The 19,156-nt window shown below is 46.6% G+C and overlaps 1 protein-coding gene across 3 annotated transcripts in view; it reads left to right on the top strand.

Annotated features, from left to right (window-relative positions):
• Nt5dc3 (5'-nucleotidase domain containing 3) overlaps nucleotides 1–19,156 on the top strand; it is a 77,899-nt gene that overhangs the window by 35,605 nt on the left and 23,138 nt on the right. For 2 of the 3 annotated variants that reach the window (XM_074084260.1, XM_074084261.1), the window contains 4 exons: nucleotides 862–1,046; nucleotides 9,032–9,106; nucleotides 11,219–11,274; nucleotides 18,151–18,241. In XM_074084260.1, the coding sequence (XP_073940361.1) occupies nucleotides 862–1,046; nucleotides 9,032–9,106; nucleotides 11,219–11,274; nucleotides 18,151–18,241 (407 nt within the window). Of the gene's footprint in view, nucleotides 1–861; nucleotides 1,047–7,698; nucleotides 7,809–9,031; nucleotides 9,107–11,218; nucleotides 11,275–18,150; nucleotides 18,242–19,156 lie in introns of those variants that run through there. The other variant, XM_020152405.2, reaches the window with a different exon arrangement.

Below are 19,156 nucleotides of genomic sequence, written 5' to 3'. Positions count from 1 at the left end.
TCCTGCTGTCAGCTCAGATACATCTAATAACTGTGAAATGGCTTTCTTCTTCTTTTCTGTCATTTTGAGTGGGAAATAAAAGTGAATTCTCTGCCGTGTTCCATGAAAGCCCTTTAGAGCTTCTCAAAAACGGTGCAGTGGGGGGCTGGGAGTGGAAGCATGGGGTCGTGGGGCTGGCTTTTCTTACCATGGCACCATTTTGGAGGCTCTCCTGTCATTCTCTTGCTTTCTTAATTTGGTCTTTTTTTATTTTTTGCAATCATAGGTGGTGTCATCATGGATAATGATGAATTGTTTCCTAGGAGGACAAAAATAGCAAGCTATTTCAACATACTGGAAAAACAGGGCCACTAACATGCCCTGTGGCTTCTAGGATTGTTTTCCATGTGGACCAGAGCCTGGGGCCTCACACAGGCCAAGCTTCAGCTCTCCTTCAGCCCCAGCCCCGCTTTGTAGTATTTTAAAAGGGCTCATTAAATTTATGAACACTGTAAGAGTCAAGTTTTGGTAGAGCCCCAAGAAGGAATAACCGTCATGAAATCGCTATCTCTGCCCATGGAGCTGCTGCTGTCCAGTGACCCTGATGGTGTGTGGGGGAGTCACACTAATGATGACAGCTGGAGGGAAGGGTCACAAAAGTGAACGCAGAGACAGCACAAGAGGGTGCACAACGAGGGGTTATGTGACACTGTCAGGTTGGTTATGACACACCACTATACCCAAGTCTCATGGAGTAGGTTATGGTTGTATCCTCAGGAAGTCTATAGTGGTAGAGCTCTCTCCGGTTTACCCATGTAATTTGGAAGTCACACTAAGCCTTGTGTGTTATGTGAGGCAATGTGTTTTTGTCTTTACTCCTAGAGTTGGTTCCTTCAATTATGAACCACCTGCTGAATCCGGACGCCATCTTCTCCAACAACGAGATGAGCCTGTCGGACATCGAGATCTATGGCTTTGATTACGATTACACCCTGGTGTTCTATTCCAAGCAGCTGCACACGCTCATCTTCAACGCTGCACGGGACCTGCTCATCAACGAGCACCGGGTACGCGCGGCCTTTCCCCTTACATAGCTGCAGAACCAACAGCGTGGCCGACGGGCCCCAGCCCGCACATGGGAGTCACTTCGGTCCTTGCCAGATTTCCAGTGACTCTCCCTGGAAGAAAATTGTGTTTAAAAAGTCTTTAGCTGTCTCTTGGAAAAGACTATCCCAGGGTATGTGGTAGTGGAGAGTTGGCTGCAGATATTTAAACTCCCATTTTTCACAAGGTGACAGCATAATTTCTTACAAAGTCTGCAGAAATTATGGTTTGTTGAGCTCTGTTGAGAAGGAATTCCTCAAATGCTGAGTGTTTTACCTGCAGCACCAGCTGGAGTTGTTTTCCTGTGTAACGAACGGAGCATGCACGCGTCTGCTGATGGCATAGTGTTTTTGGGAGCTCTTAATGAGGAAGGAAAAATGGAAAGCACTGAATCCTAGCGTTCTTTTTCCTAACCTGGCTTGAGGACACGTTTCAGCAGTCAGGATGAGAAGTGACCGTAGAGGTCCACGGGCCAGTGCCCTCTGTGCCACCCCAAGCAGCACGGCTACAATCTCCGTCTCAGACTACAACCTGTTGCTCCAGGATTTTGTTCTGGTTTTGAACTTCTTGCATTATTGGTTGAGCACTTCTGCTTTGGTTCAGCTGTTATCCTTGATCTCTTCTCTTTTCCCCCATTTATTTCCTCTGTCACATACTCCTCAGGCCTTTGTTCCTTGCCTCCTTGAGCCCTGGCCTGCTGTGGAATCAGAGGGTAGAGAATTGGGTAGGACACAGTCACTTCCCGTGGACAGCCTGCAGCAGCCTGGATGCGAGTCAGGCCCACAGGAGCTGGTTATGAAGCCATCTGTAGTGGCCCCTGTGGAAATCTGACAGAGAGCCAAAGAGGCACAGAGGATGGTTAGAACAACTTTCTCTGCTTAATTAAGGGAATTGGGGAAACAGCAAAGGAGGTGGAATTTCAGCCCAGTTTGCCAGCAGAGGTGGGCTGGGGCTGGGTGGAGTGGGTGGGAGTGAGAAACCTGGAAACCCAAATCATGAAAAGGAGCGCTTTGTACTTGGTGGAGTTATCAGTGGATATACGAGGGAGTCAGTGTTTTATAAACCAGCCATGTGTCCTCCAAGACTTCTCTTTTCCCAGGCTGGTCATTCTTACTCTTTCAACCATTATCCTTTGTCCTCTTTCCTTTTCATCATTCTGGTCACCCTCCTTTGTGTATGATCTGCTTGGTCCCTCTCAAATATAAAGCCCTGAACTGAGGATGTTCAGGTGAGGTCTGGGTGGTGTGGAATGAGTAGAGGAAACCATTGCCTCCCTGGTTCTGGATACTGTATTCTTACTAATGTAGGCAAAGTTTCATGAGTTTTGGATCCTGGCCATTTGATCCAGTATATTCTTTTTTTTTTTGGTGCTGGGATCGAACCCAGGGCCTCGCACATGCTAGGCAAGTGCTGTGCCACCGAGCTATTTCCCAGCTGATCCAGTATATTCTTTGACTGGAGGCTAGCAGCTCACTTTGTCCTGATCCACACGGCATCTGGCAGACATATTCCTTCCTTTAGTCCCTAAGCCAGGAGGCAGCCTGCTTTGTTACTGCCACTGTGCCACATCTCTCCACGTGTTCAAGAGACTCTGTGCCCCTCCCCTGGGCCGGGAGGATGGATGCTGAGTAGCTAGGTAGCTCTTCCCATGCTGTCGGCTGCATCCATCCATTCACCACCCATGGAAGGTGACACCAAGGCTGCCATGTCGGTGCTGGCATCTAGGCCCATGTCACTTGTGGAATGTAAGTCATTGTGGTAACAGCTCTGTTCTCTGGTTGTCTGCTAAGTGTCCAAGTTCTCAAGCCTGACTGCTGGGATTCAAATCCTGCTTTCCTCATTGACTTCCTACCCAATCTTGATCAACTCACCCAATTTCTCGGGGCCTCAGTTTCCTCTTCTGTAAAAGGGGCCTCGTAACAGTGCTTTTGCCATTATTGTTGTGACTGTTCTGGCAGGTGGAAAACACTTAGTAGGTGTTGGCTAGTACTAATGTCGTTGTCTCTAATCTGCACGACAGCCTTTCACGTACATGTGTGTCTGTTGTGCATTTGAAGAAACAGCCTCAGAGTGAAGCTGCCAGGTCAAGACCAAAGGCCAGTAGGAGACAGAGCCGGGATTTGAACTCAGATCTGTCTCCCCGGGACTTACATGCTGTTCTTTATTCTCCATGGCTCCTCAGAGGATTAATAACACCTTTCTATCCCAGTTTTTTGTTCAGATGAAAATAAGATATTGATGAAAATAAAAAATGTGTGAACATAAAACATTTATGAAATTGGGGGGAGAGATGAAAGAGATGGATAAGTAAGAGGTGGGATTGTGCCTGGAAAGCCAGCAGATTGAAGGGCCTCGTCACTTCATTGTCATTATGCCTGTTTGTTGCTTTGATCAAAGAAATGTTATACTACTAATTACATCGGGCATATTAATAGAGCTGGTTATGCATCTGCAGATTTTCCTCTTGCTGTGATTGAGCAAAACAGTTATTCCCAGCAGCACTGAGTTTGTGCCATTCTTCCTGCCAAAATTCAATGCACTTTATGTGCCTGTAGCGATGGGCGGACATCTGCTTTTGAGACGCACTGTAATAGGACAGTAAATTCAGCAATTAGCATCATTCCAAGAAGCAAACGTAAAAAGTTCAGCTCCTTTATAGTTACCCTTTAAAAAAAAAAAGAACAAATTTTTTTAAATCTTTTTTTTTTTTAAATTGTTCTGGGAATAGGATACATTGTGACATTTACCAAAGTTCTTACAATATATCATAGTTGAATTCACCCCCTCCATCATTCTCCTTTACTCCCTCTCCCTCCATTCCTGGAACAGTTTCAACAGGTCTCAACTTAAGAACAAGTTCTTATAAGATGGAAATACAAATTGACAATAATTATATTCATTTCATCTATCCAAGGAATAGAAGGGGCATTGGAAGGGCTCTTGATTTCATCACCTCTGTCACATCTTTGTCAGCATCTCTTCTCATCAGTGGATACTGGTGACCACCCTCTCGGTGGTTTAGATCCAAAGTCTCATGTTACCTATGACTGCTTGCATCCCATATCCCAGGGCCGATTCATTGCTCAGCAAGTATGGTGGGCCCCCTCTTTCTCGAAATAAACCTGTAGTTTTAAGATTGCTTAAGGCTTCTAGAAAAGTTGCAAAGGTAATATACCAGGTTTCGGTGTACATCCATGTCCAGGTCCCCTCATGTTAGCATTTGCATCACTGTGGTGCATTGTCACAAGGACCAGTGTTACTAGCGGGATTCTGCACTTTGTTCCCACGTCCTTAGTTTTTACCACACCTGCTCCCCTATTCTGGCTCTCAGCAGGACACCATGTTAGAGTTGGCTCCATGTCTCCTTAGGCTCCTCTTGGCTCTGGTGGGGTTTCCCAGGTTTTCTATGCTTTTGAACAATAGTAGTCAGGTATTTTGTTGGATGCCCCATCTTGAGGTTGATTTGATGTTTTTCTCATGGTTAGACTGGATTGTGGGTTTGGCAGGAAGGCCACAGATGTACAGCACCGTTTTCATCACATCCTAGCAAATGCTTGACTTACCACGGATGGTGTTGGCTTTGATCACCCTGCTGGGGGTGCTTCTCAGGCTTCCCAGTCCTTTTACCTCTCTCCATCCTGAGCACTGGGAGGAAGTCACTGTGAGCTGTGTGTTGTTCCTCATCCATAAGATACTCACTGATGTGTCCTACTCTATGTGCTTTTTGTCTCCCCTACTGCTACTGCCCTGGTCCCATCACCTCTCACAGTGCTGCAGCAGCCTTCCCTCAGATTTCCATGCTTGTGTTGTTGTCCCACAATCCGTTTTCTATTTGACAGCAAGAGTGAGCCTTTAAATGTTATAGAAGGCCTTCCAGTGTCACCTGCTGCCCCACCCCGCTCCACCCCCACCTTCCTCTCTGGCCTCTTCCTTCTCTCCTGCCCTCGCTCCCCTATGCTCTGACCAGAGGCTCCTAACTTTGGACCTTTGTACTTGCTGTGTCCTCTGCCTCAGCATACTGTTCCCACCCCTAGACAGCCTGAGGCTTGCTGGTCCCCTTCCTCCAGGTCTGACCTCACCCTGCACTTTCTTCACCATCGTTTCCAGGCACTGGGCTCTCTGTGTGCTCATTTGTTTACGGTGCGCCTCCTTAAGGTGGGACTTCTCAGGAGCACAGACTGTCACCATCGTTCACCGCCTCGTTCCCAGGTCCTGACACTGTGCTAGGCACAAGGTTTGTGCTGAGGACGTGCTTTATGTACACATCCATGGATTCTGCACATCTGAGGGAGCACTGTGCTTCATGTGGGGCCAGCTCTCCCTTGAGATCACTTTCTGTTCTGTGGGGATTTTGGAGTGCTTTTCATGTCTTTCTGCCCTGCCTCTAGTTAGACTCCTGAGCCAGCCCACTTTAAGTATCAAACCGATATTCTGGAAATGAGTATGTTGCAGGCATTGGATCTCTGAAACCCAGCCAGCGCTAATGTCGAGGTCACTAGCTGTGTCCAGAGAGCTGCACTTGGCCTCGCAGGAGGAACATGGCCAGGCTGTAGGAATCCTGGGTCTGCTGTTGCATTAACTTTGCTTGAGCTGTAGGGACATTTTTGTTTAGGGGACACTTTGGTCTTTATCAGTACACAGTTGCCTTCTGAGATTGCATTAGTATCGGAACAGACTCAGGTCCTGAAGGAAACCAGATGGGGCCTAAATCAGAATTCTAATCAAAATCCCCAGAAATTCCCTTTATCATTTGTATGTGTATGTATTTTTTTTTTTAATTCAGTTCTGGGGATTGAACCACCTAGGATCTCCCACACGCTAGGCAAGTGCTGTGTCACTTGAGTCCCATCCCAGCCCTTGTGTTTTTATTTTGGTTTTGATACAGGGTCACTTTCTTGGGGCTGGCTTTGAACTCAAGATCCTCCTGCCTCCCGAGTAGCTGGGATTATAAGTACATACCACCACTCCTGGCTTCATTTATATTTCTTATTGTTCTGGGGGTACCAGTTATCTCCATGACACCTCACATTGGGTGAGTCTTGTTTTTCTGGGTGGTGCAAATTTTCTCAACTGTGAAGAGTCCTGAAACACCTAGCCACAGACCATTGGAGAGGGCTGTCACCTGCTGCTGCTGAGTGCCTTGGCTTGCTGGGCTGGATGTGATGGTTGACAGTCATCCTCAGGGATGTCGTGGGCTCATGTTATATGCTGGAGAGGAGCCAGAATGAGGACATTTTTGACTTGGCTGGTTGTGGGGGAGATTACAACTTAGGGGCAGGAGAGGAGCCCAGAAGTCACCTTGTCCATCTGTTTCGTTTTTCAGGTGAGAGAAGAGGCCTTGGAGAGGACTCGCCCAATGTCCCTCAGGAGCCTGGCAGAGTGACTGTAAAGCCCCAGGACTCCCAGCTCCCAGCCCACTGAGGCAGCTCAGTTTTATTGAGCATTTGCTATGTGCCAGGCTCTGCCCTGACTCCCCACAGGCATTTTTTAACTTAATCCTCTCTACTTCCGCAGGACAGAGCTCTTGTTACCCTCATTGTGTAGATGAGAAGACCAAGGCTCTGAGAGACAGGACCTTGCCCAAGGTTATCTGCTAGCATAGGGTGGGACCAGGATCTTCTGGTATGTAGTGGGACCAGGATTTGGCACCTGCTCTCATCACTAAGGCTTTGTTTTTCCTGGAGCCCTTGGCCTTTTCAGCTACTTTTGCCAGCCCTCAAAGTCATTGACTATTGTCTTTTATGTTTTAACCATTTGAAAACACTTGAAACTGTGAACCCTTTAAACAGGCTTGTTGAGCCCCAATGAGCTGGCAGGTGCTCCTGTCACATTTGATGCAGAATTGATTATGGGAGTTTAGTGGGGGACTTGGATATGACACAGACATGGATTCAAATCCTGGCCCAACCAGTGTGTAGCTTTGTGACCTTGGGCAAGTTCCTTGACTCTGATCCTCAGATTACTAGGCAGTAAAATAGGCAGAGATGCCCTGCCTTGTTCATGCTGGTGCAGTAAGGGAAAAGTAAGCCATAGAAAATGCTTGGCTTGGTGCTCAATGAAGGCACCTCTTGGTGACATTTCAGTAGGTGGCTCCTGGCTGGCCTTATTCTTCACCTCATCCTGGATAAAAGGAGACTGCAGAGGTTTTGAAACTCTTGGCCTCCCTTTGGTGTGAGCAGAACCATGTCACCGTCGCTGGGTTCAGTGTGGGCTATGGAAAGGGTGTCAATAAAAATGCAGAACTGTACGTGGTGTTCAGGACTCTTGGAAACGCCCACGAGGGGAAATACCAGTTTGGCTCACATGCCAGGTGGCCAGATAAATGTGGCCAAATGTGACATTTGAGTCAGAGCTTCATGCAGCCTGACTTGAGATCTGCTGCGTGTATTCAGCCCAGAAGCTCCAGGAACTGTTCTCACATGAATGACCCTCACCCTGTCCATGAAAAGTTAGCAGCCCACTATGGAGAGGCTTCCTGGCAGGGGGCGGGGGGGGGGTGTCTTGATGGTGTTCCAGGTTTTTACCTCTGTAGTTTACACCCTGATAGGTTGTAAGCTGGTGATGGCTCCTCTCAGGCTCTGGAACATGTACTTTGTCCTCTGGCCTGAGCCTCACTCCCTGCTTACCCTGCCCCTGCTGCCTGGCCAATGGAACTCCTGATGTCCTCTCCGTAGAATGGGCATGGCAGGCAGGGCCCACCTGTAGTAGCCGCAGAATCCTGGCAGGTCTGTGCTCTCGCTGAGATAGCTGTGATCTCGCTCTGAGACTTGGCAGGGGAGGGAGGGAAGCACATAGGTGCCTGGAGCACACCTGCATAGTGCGAGCGATGGTTTCACAATGAGGACATAACAGGGGAGCTGGACTGCCCCTCAAAGTCCTGTGTGTTCTCAGACTGAGGGGTGGAGCAGGAAGAGGGAACCCTGGGGAGAAAGGGGCTCCCTTGGGCAAGTGGGAGGGGGCTGTGGGCTCTCCAGCTGGGGAGGGGAGTGGCAGCCTGGTGTCCAGGCAGAACAGCAGTGGAGCAGTTGTGGAGGGGTCCTCTTGGAAATACCAGGGCTCTGTGGGAAACCCCATAGTGGGGCTACATGGCGGCGTCAAATTTGAGCTGAATGGAGGTCGATGGTCTTTTTGGGAGAAATTGTGCTATTCACAGTGAGGGAACATTTCAGTTCCTCAGTAGCCTTACAAACAGGAGGTGGAAGTGGTGGATCTGGGGGAGCACCAGATGAGTTTCAGAGTCTAGGGGCACTGGGAAGAGAGGGCAGGGGAGGACAGAGTTAAGATGAGAGAAGGTGGGGTAAGGAAATGAGGCCTGACTTGTGCTTGGACAGTGAAATAGGACCTGGGACAGGATGGAGGGCTCTGTGGCCAGGGAAGCAGAGGGACAAGCTGTTCACGGGTGCAGTCTCTGATCAGAAGATTTCCAAACTCTTTGTGTCGCACGTGGAAGCATCCAGGCAGGACTTGTGGGTGTGATAAGGAAGGTAACGGAGTTTATTAAAGATTAAGGGAAGGCATTACAAAGGCCATGGTGGGCCAAGTAAGAGGGAAGCAGAGAGTCTTTCTCTTTCCAGGTGCTTTTCAAACCTACACTAAGCAACAGGAAGGGAAGGACCTGATGATTCCTAACCGTCAATAATCGATGAGTGGGGAGGGGCGTGGACCAGGTGGAGGTGGTTTGAGCTGTCCCTGCACCAGGGTGTGAACAACCTGTACACACTTGCAATTGAAAAGAAGGCTCAGAGAAAGAGAAGGATGTTCAACCTGAAACACAACATTAAGTCATATATGTTCTAAGAGGCTTGAACTTTCCCTAAGTGTAGCCTGCCTCAGTTTGTCCCCATAGATCCCACCTTCCCACCAAAATGCATCTGCTCCCTAAGCATTTGCACAAGGGCCAGAGTTTGGTACACCATTTGTTAAAACCTGCTCTTTTCTTCTCTCCCAGTATCCTGTGGAAATCAGAAAGTATGAGTATGACCCAAACTTTGCCATTCGTGGACTGCACTATGACGTACAGCGGGTAAGTCTTGTGTTTTTTACAGTTTCTTGGTGTTTGGTGATAAAACTGTGCCTAATAAAATGGTACTTGTGGTGCTGTTGTTTGCTGATGAGGTTAATTCATTTTAAAATAATGTCGTTTGGGTCTGCAGAACCAAAGTATCCAAATCTGTTTGGATGAAACCTCTTGGAAGGAAGAAAAGACTGAACACACCCAGCTTTTTGGAAGTGTGTTTCTTGCCAGTAGTAGTCAGTTTTAGTGTTGGGAGGAGCCAGCTACCATTTTGCTTTCCTTTTTTCTTTTGCCGATTGGCCATTTTCTTTTTTTTTTTCTTTTATTCATGTATGCATACAATGTTTGGGTCATTTCTTCCCTCTTCCCCCCACCCCCTCCCCCTCCTCCTCTACCCCCTCGCTATCAGGCAGAAACTATTTTGCCCTTATCTCTAATGTTGTTGAAGAGAGACTACAAGCAATAATAGGAAGGACCAAGGGTTTTTTTAAATTAATTAGTTAATTAATTTTTTTATTATTCATATGTGCATACAATGCTTGGGTCATTTCTCTTCCCTGCACCCACCCCCTCCCTTACAACCCACCCCGCCCCCTCCCTCTTCCCCCCACCCCCTCAATACCCAGCAGAAACTGTTTTGCCCTTATCTCTAGGACCAAGGGTTTTTGCTAGTTGAAATAAGGATAGCTATACAGGGAGATGACTTGCATTGCTTTCCTGTGCATGTGTGTTACCTTCTAAATTAATTCTTCTCAAACTAACCTTTTCTCTAGTTCCTGGTCCCCTTCTCCTATTGGCCTCTGTCACTTTAAAGTATCTGCATTAGTTTCTCTGCAATGGAGGCAACAAATGCTATCTAGTTTTTTGGGTATCTAACCTATCCTCATACCTCCCTTGTGTGCTCTCGCTTTATCATGTGCTCAAAGTCCAATCCCCTTGTTGTGTTTGCCCTTGATCTAATGTCCACATATGAGGGAGAACATATGATTTTTGGTCTTTTGGGCCAGGTTAACTTCACTCAGAATGATGTTCCATCCATTTACCAGCGAATGATAACATTTCATTCTTCTTCATGGCTGCATAGAATTCCATTGTGCATAGATACCACATTTTCTTAATCCATTCGTCAGTGGTGGGGCATCTTGGCTGTTTCCATAACTTGGCTATTGTGAATAGTACTGCAGTAAACATGGGTGTGCAAGTGTCTCTGGAGTAACCTGTGTCACATTCTCTTGGGTATATCCCCAAGAGTGTTATTGCTGGATCATATGGTAGATGTATGTTTAGATTTTTAAGAAGCCTCCAAATTTTTCTCCAGAGTGGTTGTACTAGTTTACATTCCCACCAGCAGTGTAAAAGGGTTCCTTTTTCCCCACATCCTCGCCAACAGCTGTTGTTAGTGGTGTTGCTAATGATGGCTATTCTAACAGGGGTGAGGTGGAATCTTTGGTTTAATTTGCATTTCCTTTATGGCTAGAGATAGTAAACATTTCTTCATGTGTTTTTTGGCCATTTGAATTTCTTCTTTTGAGAAAGTTCTGTTTAGTTCACTTGCCCATTTCTTTATTGGTTCATTAATTTTGGGAGAGTTTAGTTTTTTGCATTCCCTATATATTCTGGTTATTAGTCCTTTGTCTGATGTGTAGGTGGCAAATATTTTCTCCCACTCTGTGGGTGTTCTCTTTAGTTTAGAGACCATTTCTTTTGAGCAGAAGCTTTTTAGTTTTATGAAGTCCCATTTGTCTATGCTATCTCTTAGTTGCTGAGCTGCTGGGGTTCCACTGAGAAAGTCTTTGCCTATACCTATTAGTTCCAAAGTATTTCCTACTCCTTCCTGTACCAACTTTAGAGTTTGGGGTCTGATATTAAGGTCCTTGATCCGTTTTGAGTTAATATTGGTTTAGGGTGATAAACATGGATCTAGTTTCAGTTTTTTGCAGACTGCTAACCAGTTTTCCCAGCAGTTTTTGTAAAGCACTTTAACAAGCAAGACTTCTAGGAACAGTGTGCTTCTTGTCAGGACAACTAAGGCTGATAGGATTTATTAGACACCTGGATTGCTCGTTCCCTATGTAAAGTGTTGTGCATTATTTGTATGTGCATGTGTTTATGTTTTTAAAGGCAATATTGATGAAGATTGATGCTTTTCATTACATCCAGCTGGGAACAGTCTACAGGTAAGAGCAGGAAGAGATAAAGGTAATCACCTGGCGGTGGTTTTGGGTGTCAGGGGTGAGGAGAGCTGCAGTGTGTGGCCTGTAGTTCCTTCACTCACTCGCTCACTCATTCAGGAGGAAGCACATCCTGGTGCTGAGGGCTTGGCTCCAGGGATGCCCTCAAGGAGCTGGGAGTGGAGTGGAGGGGAAAAAGCCACACAAGTGAAGGACTTGCAGCCCAGTGTGACACAAGCAATGGTGGAACCTTTTCAGGCCATGGGAAACCCTGGGGGGACTCTGGGGGAGGAGTGGCTCTCTGGAGGCCTCTGGGACCAGGGAACTGAGGTTCCTGGGGAGGAAGTGTGCGTTGCTTGGGGGAAGGGAGAGCAGTGTCCTGCTTATTAGAATTCACAGAAGTACTTGCTCAGCAAGAAGTCTTTGTAACTTTTAAAATGGGTGGTTCTCAGAGTGTTTTTTTAGGGCTGGAAGCATGACTCATGGGGTTGAGCACCCGTCTACAAAATGCAAGGCCCTGAGTTCAAACCCCAGTACCACAATAAATAAAAAATGAAATGGAGGATTTTACGTTTTTATCTTTTCCAATTCTAATTGGGAGGGTATTCAGGAATGTGATTTGCTTTGAGGATCATGTCACAAACCTTTAAAAAAGTCTGCCCATTTTAGATTCTTCTCTCCCAAATTCTTTGTGAGATTTGTCTATTTAAATCAAAGCAAAACACACACATAGGTATCCTAGAGAGCAGCCACAGCCCTGTGTTCCCTCTCCCTACCCAGGCACATCAGACTCCTTTGGGTTTTTTTTTATACACGCACGCAAACGCACATAAATAAATGTGATAATGTGCTCATAATTGTCCTTCCTAACTCACTGGTTGTGGACATTATCCCTGCTGTGGGGGTTGAGGATTTAACTTTCTGGAGCCTCCCACCTGCTCAGTCTCAGTCATCTATACTCATTAAGATGTTAGTATTTGTTTTTTTAAGTCAACCATTATGTCCATTATGACTTTGCAAGTCTTACCTCATTCACTCTTTTTTTTTTTTTAATTTTTTTTTATTTGATGTTGACTCCACGAGAAAATAAAACAAAAAAATCAATTACTCTGGTGTACATGAGATCAGAACAATACAACCACAGGAAAAAAATCTCAGCCCAGGAATGGAAACTGACACTTCAGTGCTATGGATATGCAACTCGCTTCATACCACAGTGTGTTTCAGCGTTTGCCAACTTTTTAAAATGCTTTTTGTGATCACCCATTCACAAAACTAAAAACCACACTTTCAACTTTGTGCCGAACCTCATTCACTTTTAAGCCAAGTAGTGCACTGTGATTATTTTATTCCTTCTACAGTGTTTGGTTTTTCTTAGCTTTAATAGCCTCATTCTTTGCATGCTTTGTTTTCCGTACAGGTGTCCCTGTTTCTTTTTTTCTAAGTGTCCTATCACATGTCAAATACGTGTTTCTTTTCCAGTACTTAAATGTTTTTGATAATCTACCATTTGTTTTTCTGTTTTTAAAAAATTGACTGCCCCCCTTATGCGGATCCAGTCTGGTTGCTTATTTTGGGACTTCCCTTTGCCACTTTCCCTCTCATTTCTCCCTCTTCCTTTTTCTGGCTTTACTCCCTCATTTTGCTGGAGCGCATCCTGCAGCACTATCCTTGTGCCTTCCAGCACCAAGCCTCTGGTGGTTAATCAGGTCTTCTTATCCGTGTCCCCTTGCATATCTCTGTTCTTAGGGTTAGTAATTTAGATGTCTCCTTTGCATATATTGTTTGTGTCATACTGAAATGTCCTGCCTGTCTTTGCTTTCTTTTTCTTTGACTCTTTCACTGACATCTTGAGTGTTTTAGGAGGGAGAAGAAATGTGGAGATAATAATGTTAGTAGTAATGAATAGTGGCTAACAAATACTGTGTCTTGCTATGGGCAAAGGTTTATTTTAGTAAACCCATTTGATCCTCAAATGTTCCTGTGAGATAGGCATTATTATTAGTTCCAGAGACGTGAGTAACTTGTCCAACGTCACTTAGGAGAAAAAAACAAAAAAGCCTGGGCTAGAATTCATACCTAGGCAGTGTGGCTCCAGAGTCTGTGCTCTTGGCCACCATGTGGTATGGTTTTTGTGAATGTCTGAGGACCAAGCAGAGGCCTTCAGCAGATCTTTTATTTATTTGTGTTTTTTTGGTAGTGAATCTATTTAATTTGTACTATTAAAAACAATATTTCCATTTATTTTGTAAGTAACATTAAATATAATTATATGTTTTTGTGTACTTGTCTCATTTTAGGAAAAATTAATAGGTGTAAAATTGTTGGATGAACATATTTATTCATTTTAAGGCTTTTAAAAATGACTTAATTGACCTCCAGAAAGATTGTACCACTCCCAGCAGACTTTTAAGTTTAAGGTTGCTACTTCATTTAACATACTCCTTTTTTTTCCTACTATTTGAGCCATGCCCCCAGCCCTTTTTGTTTTAGCTAGTTTTTGAATAGGGTCTCACTTTTATGTGTGGGGCAGCCTGGATTGAGATCTTCTATTTAGGCTTCAGCATAGATGGGATTACAGGTGCACACCACGCACCCAATATTCTATTGGTTGAGATAAGATCTTGCTAATTTTTTGCCTAAATTGCCCTCGAGCCACAGTCCTTCCAGTCTCTACCTCCTGGGTAGCTAGGATTAAAGGCAGGAGCCACTGTGCCCAGCTAAGACTTACCTTTTACCTTTTTTTTTTTTTTTTTGGCAGTACTGGGGTTTGAACTCAGGGCCTGTGCTTACTAGGCAGGCACCCTACCACTTCAGCCACAATTAGCTTTTTATTTCTTTTTTACATTACATGGAATATGTTTGATGTTTCCCCACATTGAGTACCTTTATGCTCACAGAGTCTACCACTTGACTTTCTTGTACTTTTGGACTGACCTCCCAGGGTCTGGTTGTTCCATTTTATTCAGAGGATGGGTCCTTGAGGCTTCCAGCCTTACATCTCAGCAGAGATTCCTCTGGGAAGGACCCAGCAAGTCCCACTCTTCCAGGTGAGGTTCACAGGCACATTCTGAAAAGTCACTGAGTACATTTCCAGCATCCGAAGTGTTCCTGGTCCTCTTCCTGGCTCCTGCAGCCTGTGCAGGTCACGGTGTGACAGAGCTGAGTGATCTGGAACCTCTGGATATGTAGGGTCCTAAAGATGGTGGTACCAAAAACCAACATTCTGTGGGGGTTTTTTTTTTTTTTTTTTTTTTTTTTTTTGGCAGTACTGGGGCTTGAACTCAGGGCCTTTACCTTGAGCCACTCCACCAGCCTTTTTTATGTTAGGTATTTTCGAGATAGGATCTCACGGAATTAATTGCCTGGGGCTGGCTTCGAACCTTGATCCTCCTGATCTCTGCCTCCTGAGTAGCTAGGATTGTGGGCGTGAGCCACCGCCCAGCTCTGTGGGGTGTTCTTTGCTGCTGTTGTTGGTTTTGTGAGTGTATATTTGTTTTTTTGAGACAAGGTCTCGCTTTGTAGCCCAGGCTGGTCTCTAATCCATGATCCTCTTGCCTTAGCTTCCTGGGTGCTGGGATTATGGGCATGTACTGCCACACCTGGTAACATAATCTAATTTCTCTTTCATTAAGCCACTTAAATGCATGCTTATTCATTCATTCCTACATTCACTCCTTTACTAATAGCTCCTGCTGTTTGCCCCAAATTACTGTAGCAGTGGTGAGAAGAGTGGTACAGAAGTGAAGGTTTGTCCTTTGTCCATGTTTATGAAAAGTCTCACCAGCTCTTTTGATTGTGTGCCTTTGTCTAAGCCCTGACCCCCACGGGCTCCTGTCTGCAGAGCAAAGTCCAGACTTTACATTAGGTACTGAGTCAGCCTGCTTCAAACCCTTAGCTTCCTCTTCCTCCATGCGTCTTTTACTCTTGGTTGCAAGTGACCAAGATCCAATTCATACTGGTTTAGCCAAACTTTATCTTATGCATTGTGCAGTTCAGGGACGTTGCAGGTGTGGCTGGCTCCCCGGGGTGAAATTGATATGGGCAGGGTTCTCTGCCTCTCTGGCTTGGCCGTCTCTCAGGCAGGCTATTTCCTGCTGTGACCCTGGCAGTACCAGTTCACATTCCCCCAGCTGCAGCTCTACAGGAGAAGAGAGCTTCCCACGATTCTGCCAGGCTCAGGACTGAATTTCATTGGACTGTCTCGGGTCACGTGCTTGATCCTGACCCAACCTGAGGAAGAGGGCATGGATGCCGGTGGGGGAAACTGCCCAAGGGCTCTTTTCCTCTGAATTCCCCTTTCTTTCTGCTTGGCGCTTGCACCTGTGACCTTCTACCAGGAAGCACTTCTCTTTCCTCTCTGTGTCCTGAATCCCACCCTTCCCAGCTTGTGGGGAGACCTCTCCTTACCTCTCATCCTGACAGGGGCCTTCCCTCCATGACCCATGCCTCCCTTGTGACTTCTTGTCTTGTTCCTTCTGCTTACGCGTAAACTGTCTATCATGTAAGGAGTAGGGACAGAGCCCTGCAGGAGGAGCCAGCTGAGGTGTTGACAGGGAGCAAGCATTCAGATCTAGGGTCTAGCAAGTTCTCTGCCATCAGAGCAGAGTGGGTGTGAGCTGAGCTCTTGAAGAAGCAGGAGTGTGTCATATTCACTTCCTGGTGTGACCCACAGCCCTGCTGCTCACATGTGTGTGTGTTTAGCAAACTCTTGGTCCTCTGGAAGCCTTGGTTTCCTCCTCTGTAAAATGGGTACATGTCCATCGCCTGCCTCATGGGTGGCCTGGTGTGAAGAGGAAGCAGGTTTAGAACAAGTACCATAGGTGCGCAAAACTGTCACTTCATGGCCTCACCCCTCAAGAGGTCATGAAAGAGAGTGGTGGAAGAAAGAGTCCCTTGTTCCTGAGACCTGCTGCAGGTCTTGGCTCCTATACTGTGTTGAGTTTTTTTTGTGGGTCCAGGTAGGGAGTGTGCTGGTCAGAGGAGGAGAGGGGCCCCCCACATTTTGGGTCTTCCTCAGAACCTTGTGAAAAGCTAGGACCATTCCCATCACAGTCGCACAGCAAACCTTTGTGGTGTTTACCCTGTACTAGCCAGTCTGTGTGCAGAAGCTCATTTAATCTTCCAGTAATGTCAGGAGGTAGGCACTGTTGTTCCCCGTTTCAAGAATGAGACTTTGAGGCCCTAAGAGGGTAAATGACCTGTCGAGTGATACCCTAGTGATTGACAGGGCTGGGATTTGAATCCTGGGTAGATGAGTTCAGACCTGTCGTCTTAACTCCATATTTCTCATACCCAACACAGGCTGGGTAAAGGTTTTATTTCGATTTCAGCGCCGGTTTAGCTACAGCATTCAAACACAGCCAAGCAGTCACTGCGTTCTAGCTGGGTCTCCATCTGTGGGAGCAGCCCGAGTGTGTGTTGGGGGGGGAGGCAGGGGAGCAGGGAACTCAGCTGATTGCAGCGCATGGGCTTCAGCATTGCTTTTGAGCTGATATTTGCCACTTGCACCTTAAGGACGCAGCCCCTCTTAAGGACAGGGCCAGGCCTTCAGAGCGGCTGAACAGGGCACTCAATGTCAGCATTAGGATCCCCTCCTGTTCTGTTTTCCTTGTGGTGGTAGAGCCATTGTGCCGTGGACACCTTCCTGCTGCTACTTAGCAAGAGCCATTTCTCAAGGTTACTGTCAAGAACGATCTGGTTTGGCACCCAGGTCTTACCTGATTGCTGGGGCAAAAATCTAAAAGCAGTATAGTGCTTCTTTTGTTTTCAGAGGAAAACAAGTCAATCAGGATGAGAAGCAAAGTGTCAGTGAATTCACTTGAACCACAATATAGAGATGAAGAGAGAGGTTGAAGTGGCATTTTCTTTAACATTACATGTGAAAGCATATGGTGCATTGTGTGTGTGATTTAGTGTTGAGGGCGGTTGATGTTAAGCAGCGCATTTGTCTAAGTAAGGAAGCTCCTGTTGAGTTCCTCTTGCTCCTGCTGTGGTGCAGCATGGCGTCCCCTGGGCTAGTCATTCTGCAGTTTCGTGGTCCTTGGTTCTGTTTCTCTAGTGCTGTCTCCTCTGGAGAAGGCTGGAGGAATGAGTCCAGGTGAGCCTGTGGCACCTGTCATGTCTCTGTTGGCAGAGGATGGTGTGAAATGCAGGCCTAGAATTCGCTATTTTCCCTGCAGGTGGGGGAACTGGAGTTACCTGCAGATCCCAAGGCAGGCGAGTGGTGGTGTTCCTTTGTCTTCAGTGTCACATAGCATTTGGGGTCCTTCCCTCTGAGGTGGTGTCACCAAGATTCCTGCTCATGTCATGGGTTTTGTCCACTGAACCTCATAAATGACTTTTTACGCTTCAGCACCCATCTTAGGGAACAGTGTCAGAGATCAGAAGAATGAGTGTGATGGCAACAAAAATATAGAAAAGACAAGCCCTGCCCTAAAGCCAGCCCTTAGGAAACTGTGAACTTCAGTGGTTAAAGAGCTTGGGCCCTAGAGTCATGGAGAGCCTGGTTCTCGTCCTGATCCACCACTTTCTGCTTTAGTAACCTTGGCTAAGGTTGGTGACCGTCCTGTGCCCCAGCTGCCCCATCTGGGAATTGGGAAGAATACTGAATAGCGCCTTTCCCAGGTACTTCATATTTGGCATAGGGTGGGTGTCCTGTGGTATTAGCTGTTATTATTCCTACTCTTGTTATTTACCAGTAGGACAATGGTTGGAGAGTAGGAACGTCTTATCTGGTGTTTGCAGCAGTTACTGGGCACATTTCTGCTCCTGGTCATAATAGTGTTCCCCAACAGTTGAAAAATCCTGGCAGTGGACGGAGGTCTGAAGGTCATTTCTCTCTCCAGTGGAGCCTTTACCAGCCCTGTCTGACTTTTCCAGAGGCCTCAGTGTCGTCCCTGATGATGAAGTCATTGAAATGTACGAGGGGTCCCACGTGCCCTTGGAGCAGATGAGCGACTTCTATGGAAAGGTGATGAGACGCTCTTTCTCTATTGAGACAGCCAGGATTCTCCTCCTCTCTAGTCAGTTTCAGCTCTGTGATAAAGAATCTGGGGAAACAACTGACATGAGGAAAGATTGATCGTGGCACATGGGTTCAGAGGTTTCAGTCCATGGTCACTTGGCTCCACTGCCATGGGGAGGCAGAGCATCACGGTAGAAGGTTGTGGAGAGCAGAGACAGAGAGAGAGAGAGAGGGAGGGAGAGAGAAAGAGAGAGAGATAGCTAATGAGAGAGACCAGGAAGGTTCTTCCAACTAGACTTCTAATAGTCCATTCAGTTTTGACGCAGCAGAGAATTAATCCCTTGACAAAGTTAGAGCCCTCTTGGTTCAATCTCTTTATAGCGCCACCAGCTGGGAACCAAGCCTTCAACACATGAGCCTTTGGGGGGACACTTCATAGCAAAACCATAACGTTTTTGAAACATGGCCCCCAAGTTGTAGGAACTTGAACTACTGCACTCACCTGCTGATCATGTGGAACTTATGGGGAAACCTGAGATTGGATGTGGAGAGACTGGTTAGTGTGTTAAGAGTCACTCCTGGCTCCTTCATGATTCTCCTGAACCCCTTTCTCCTACCTGGCAGAGGCACTCTCTACCTCCTTGTGCCTATCCCGTTTGCCACCACGCTTCCAGGGGCTGGGTGAAGTCACTAGGGGCTGGGTGAAGTCACTACGGCTGTCTGTGCAGTGGCAGTGGCTACCCTAGAGGTTGTCAGCCTCCTGGCTGCCTTTGCTGGAAGGGAAGCCTCTGCTTCTCTGACTTTTGTGGTCTTCCTTCCAGAGAGGGAGCAGGAAGTAGGACTAAGTGCAGGGAGAGTAGGGAGGGAGGAAAAGGGAGAAGAGAGGCGGGGAGGGAAGGGGGTCGGTCTTGTCCCAGTTAT

Source organism: Castor canadensis, chromosome 8 (genome assembly GCF_047511655.1).
Source record: "Castor canadensis chromosome 8, mCasCan1.hap1v2, whole genome shotgun sequence".
In the NCBI taxonomy this organism is placed as follows: Eukaryota; Metazoa; Chordata; class Mammalia; order Rodentia; family Castoridae; genus Castor; species Castor canadensis.
This window is presented reverse-complemented; position numbering and strand designations above follow the sequence as displayed.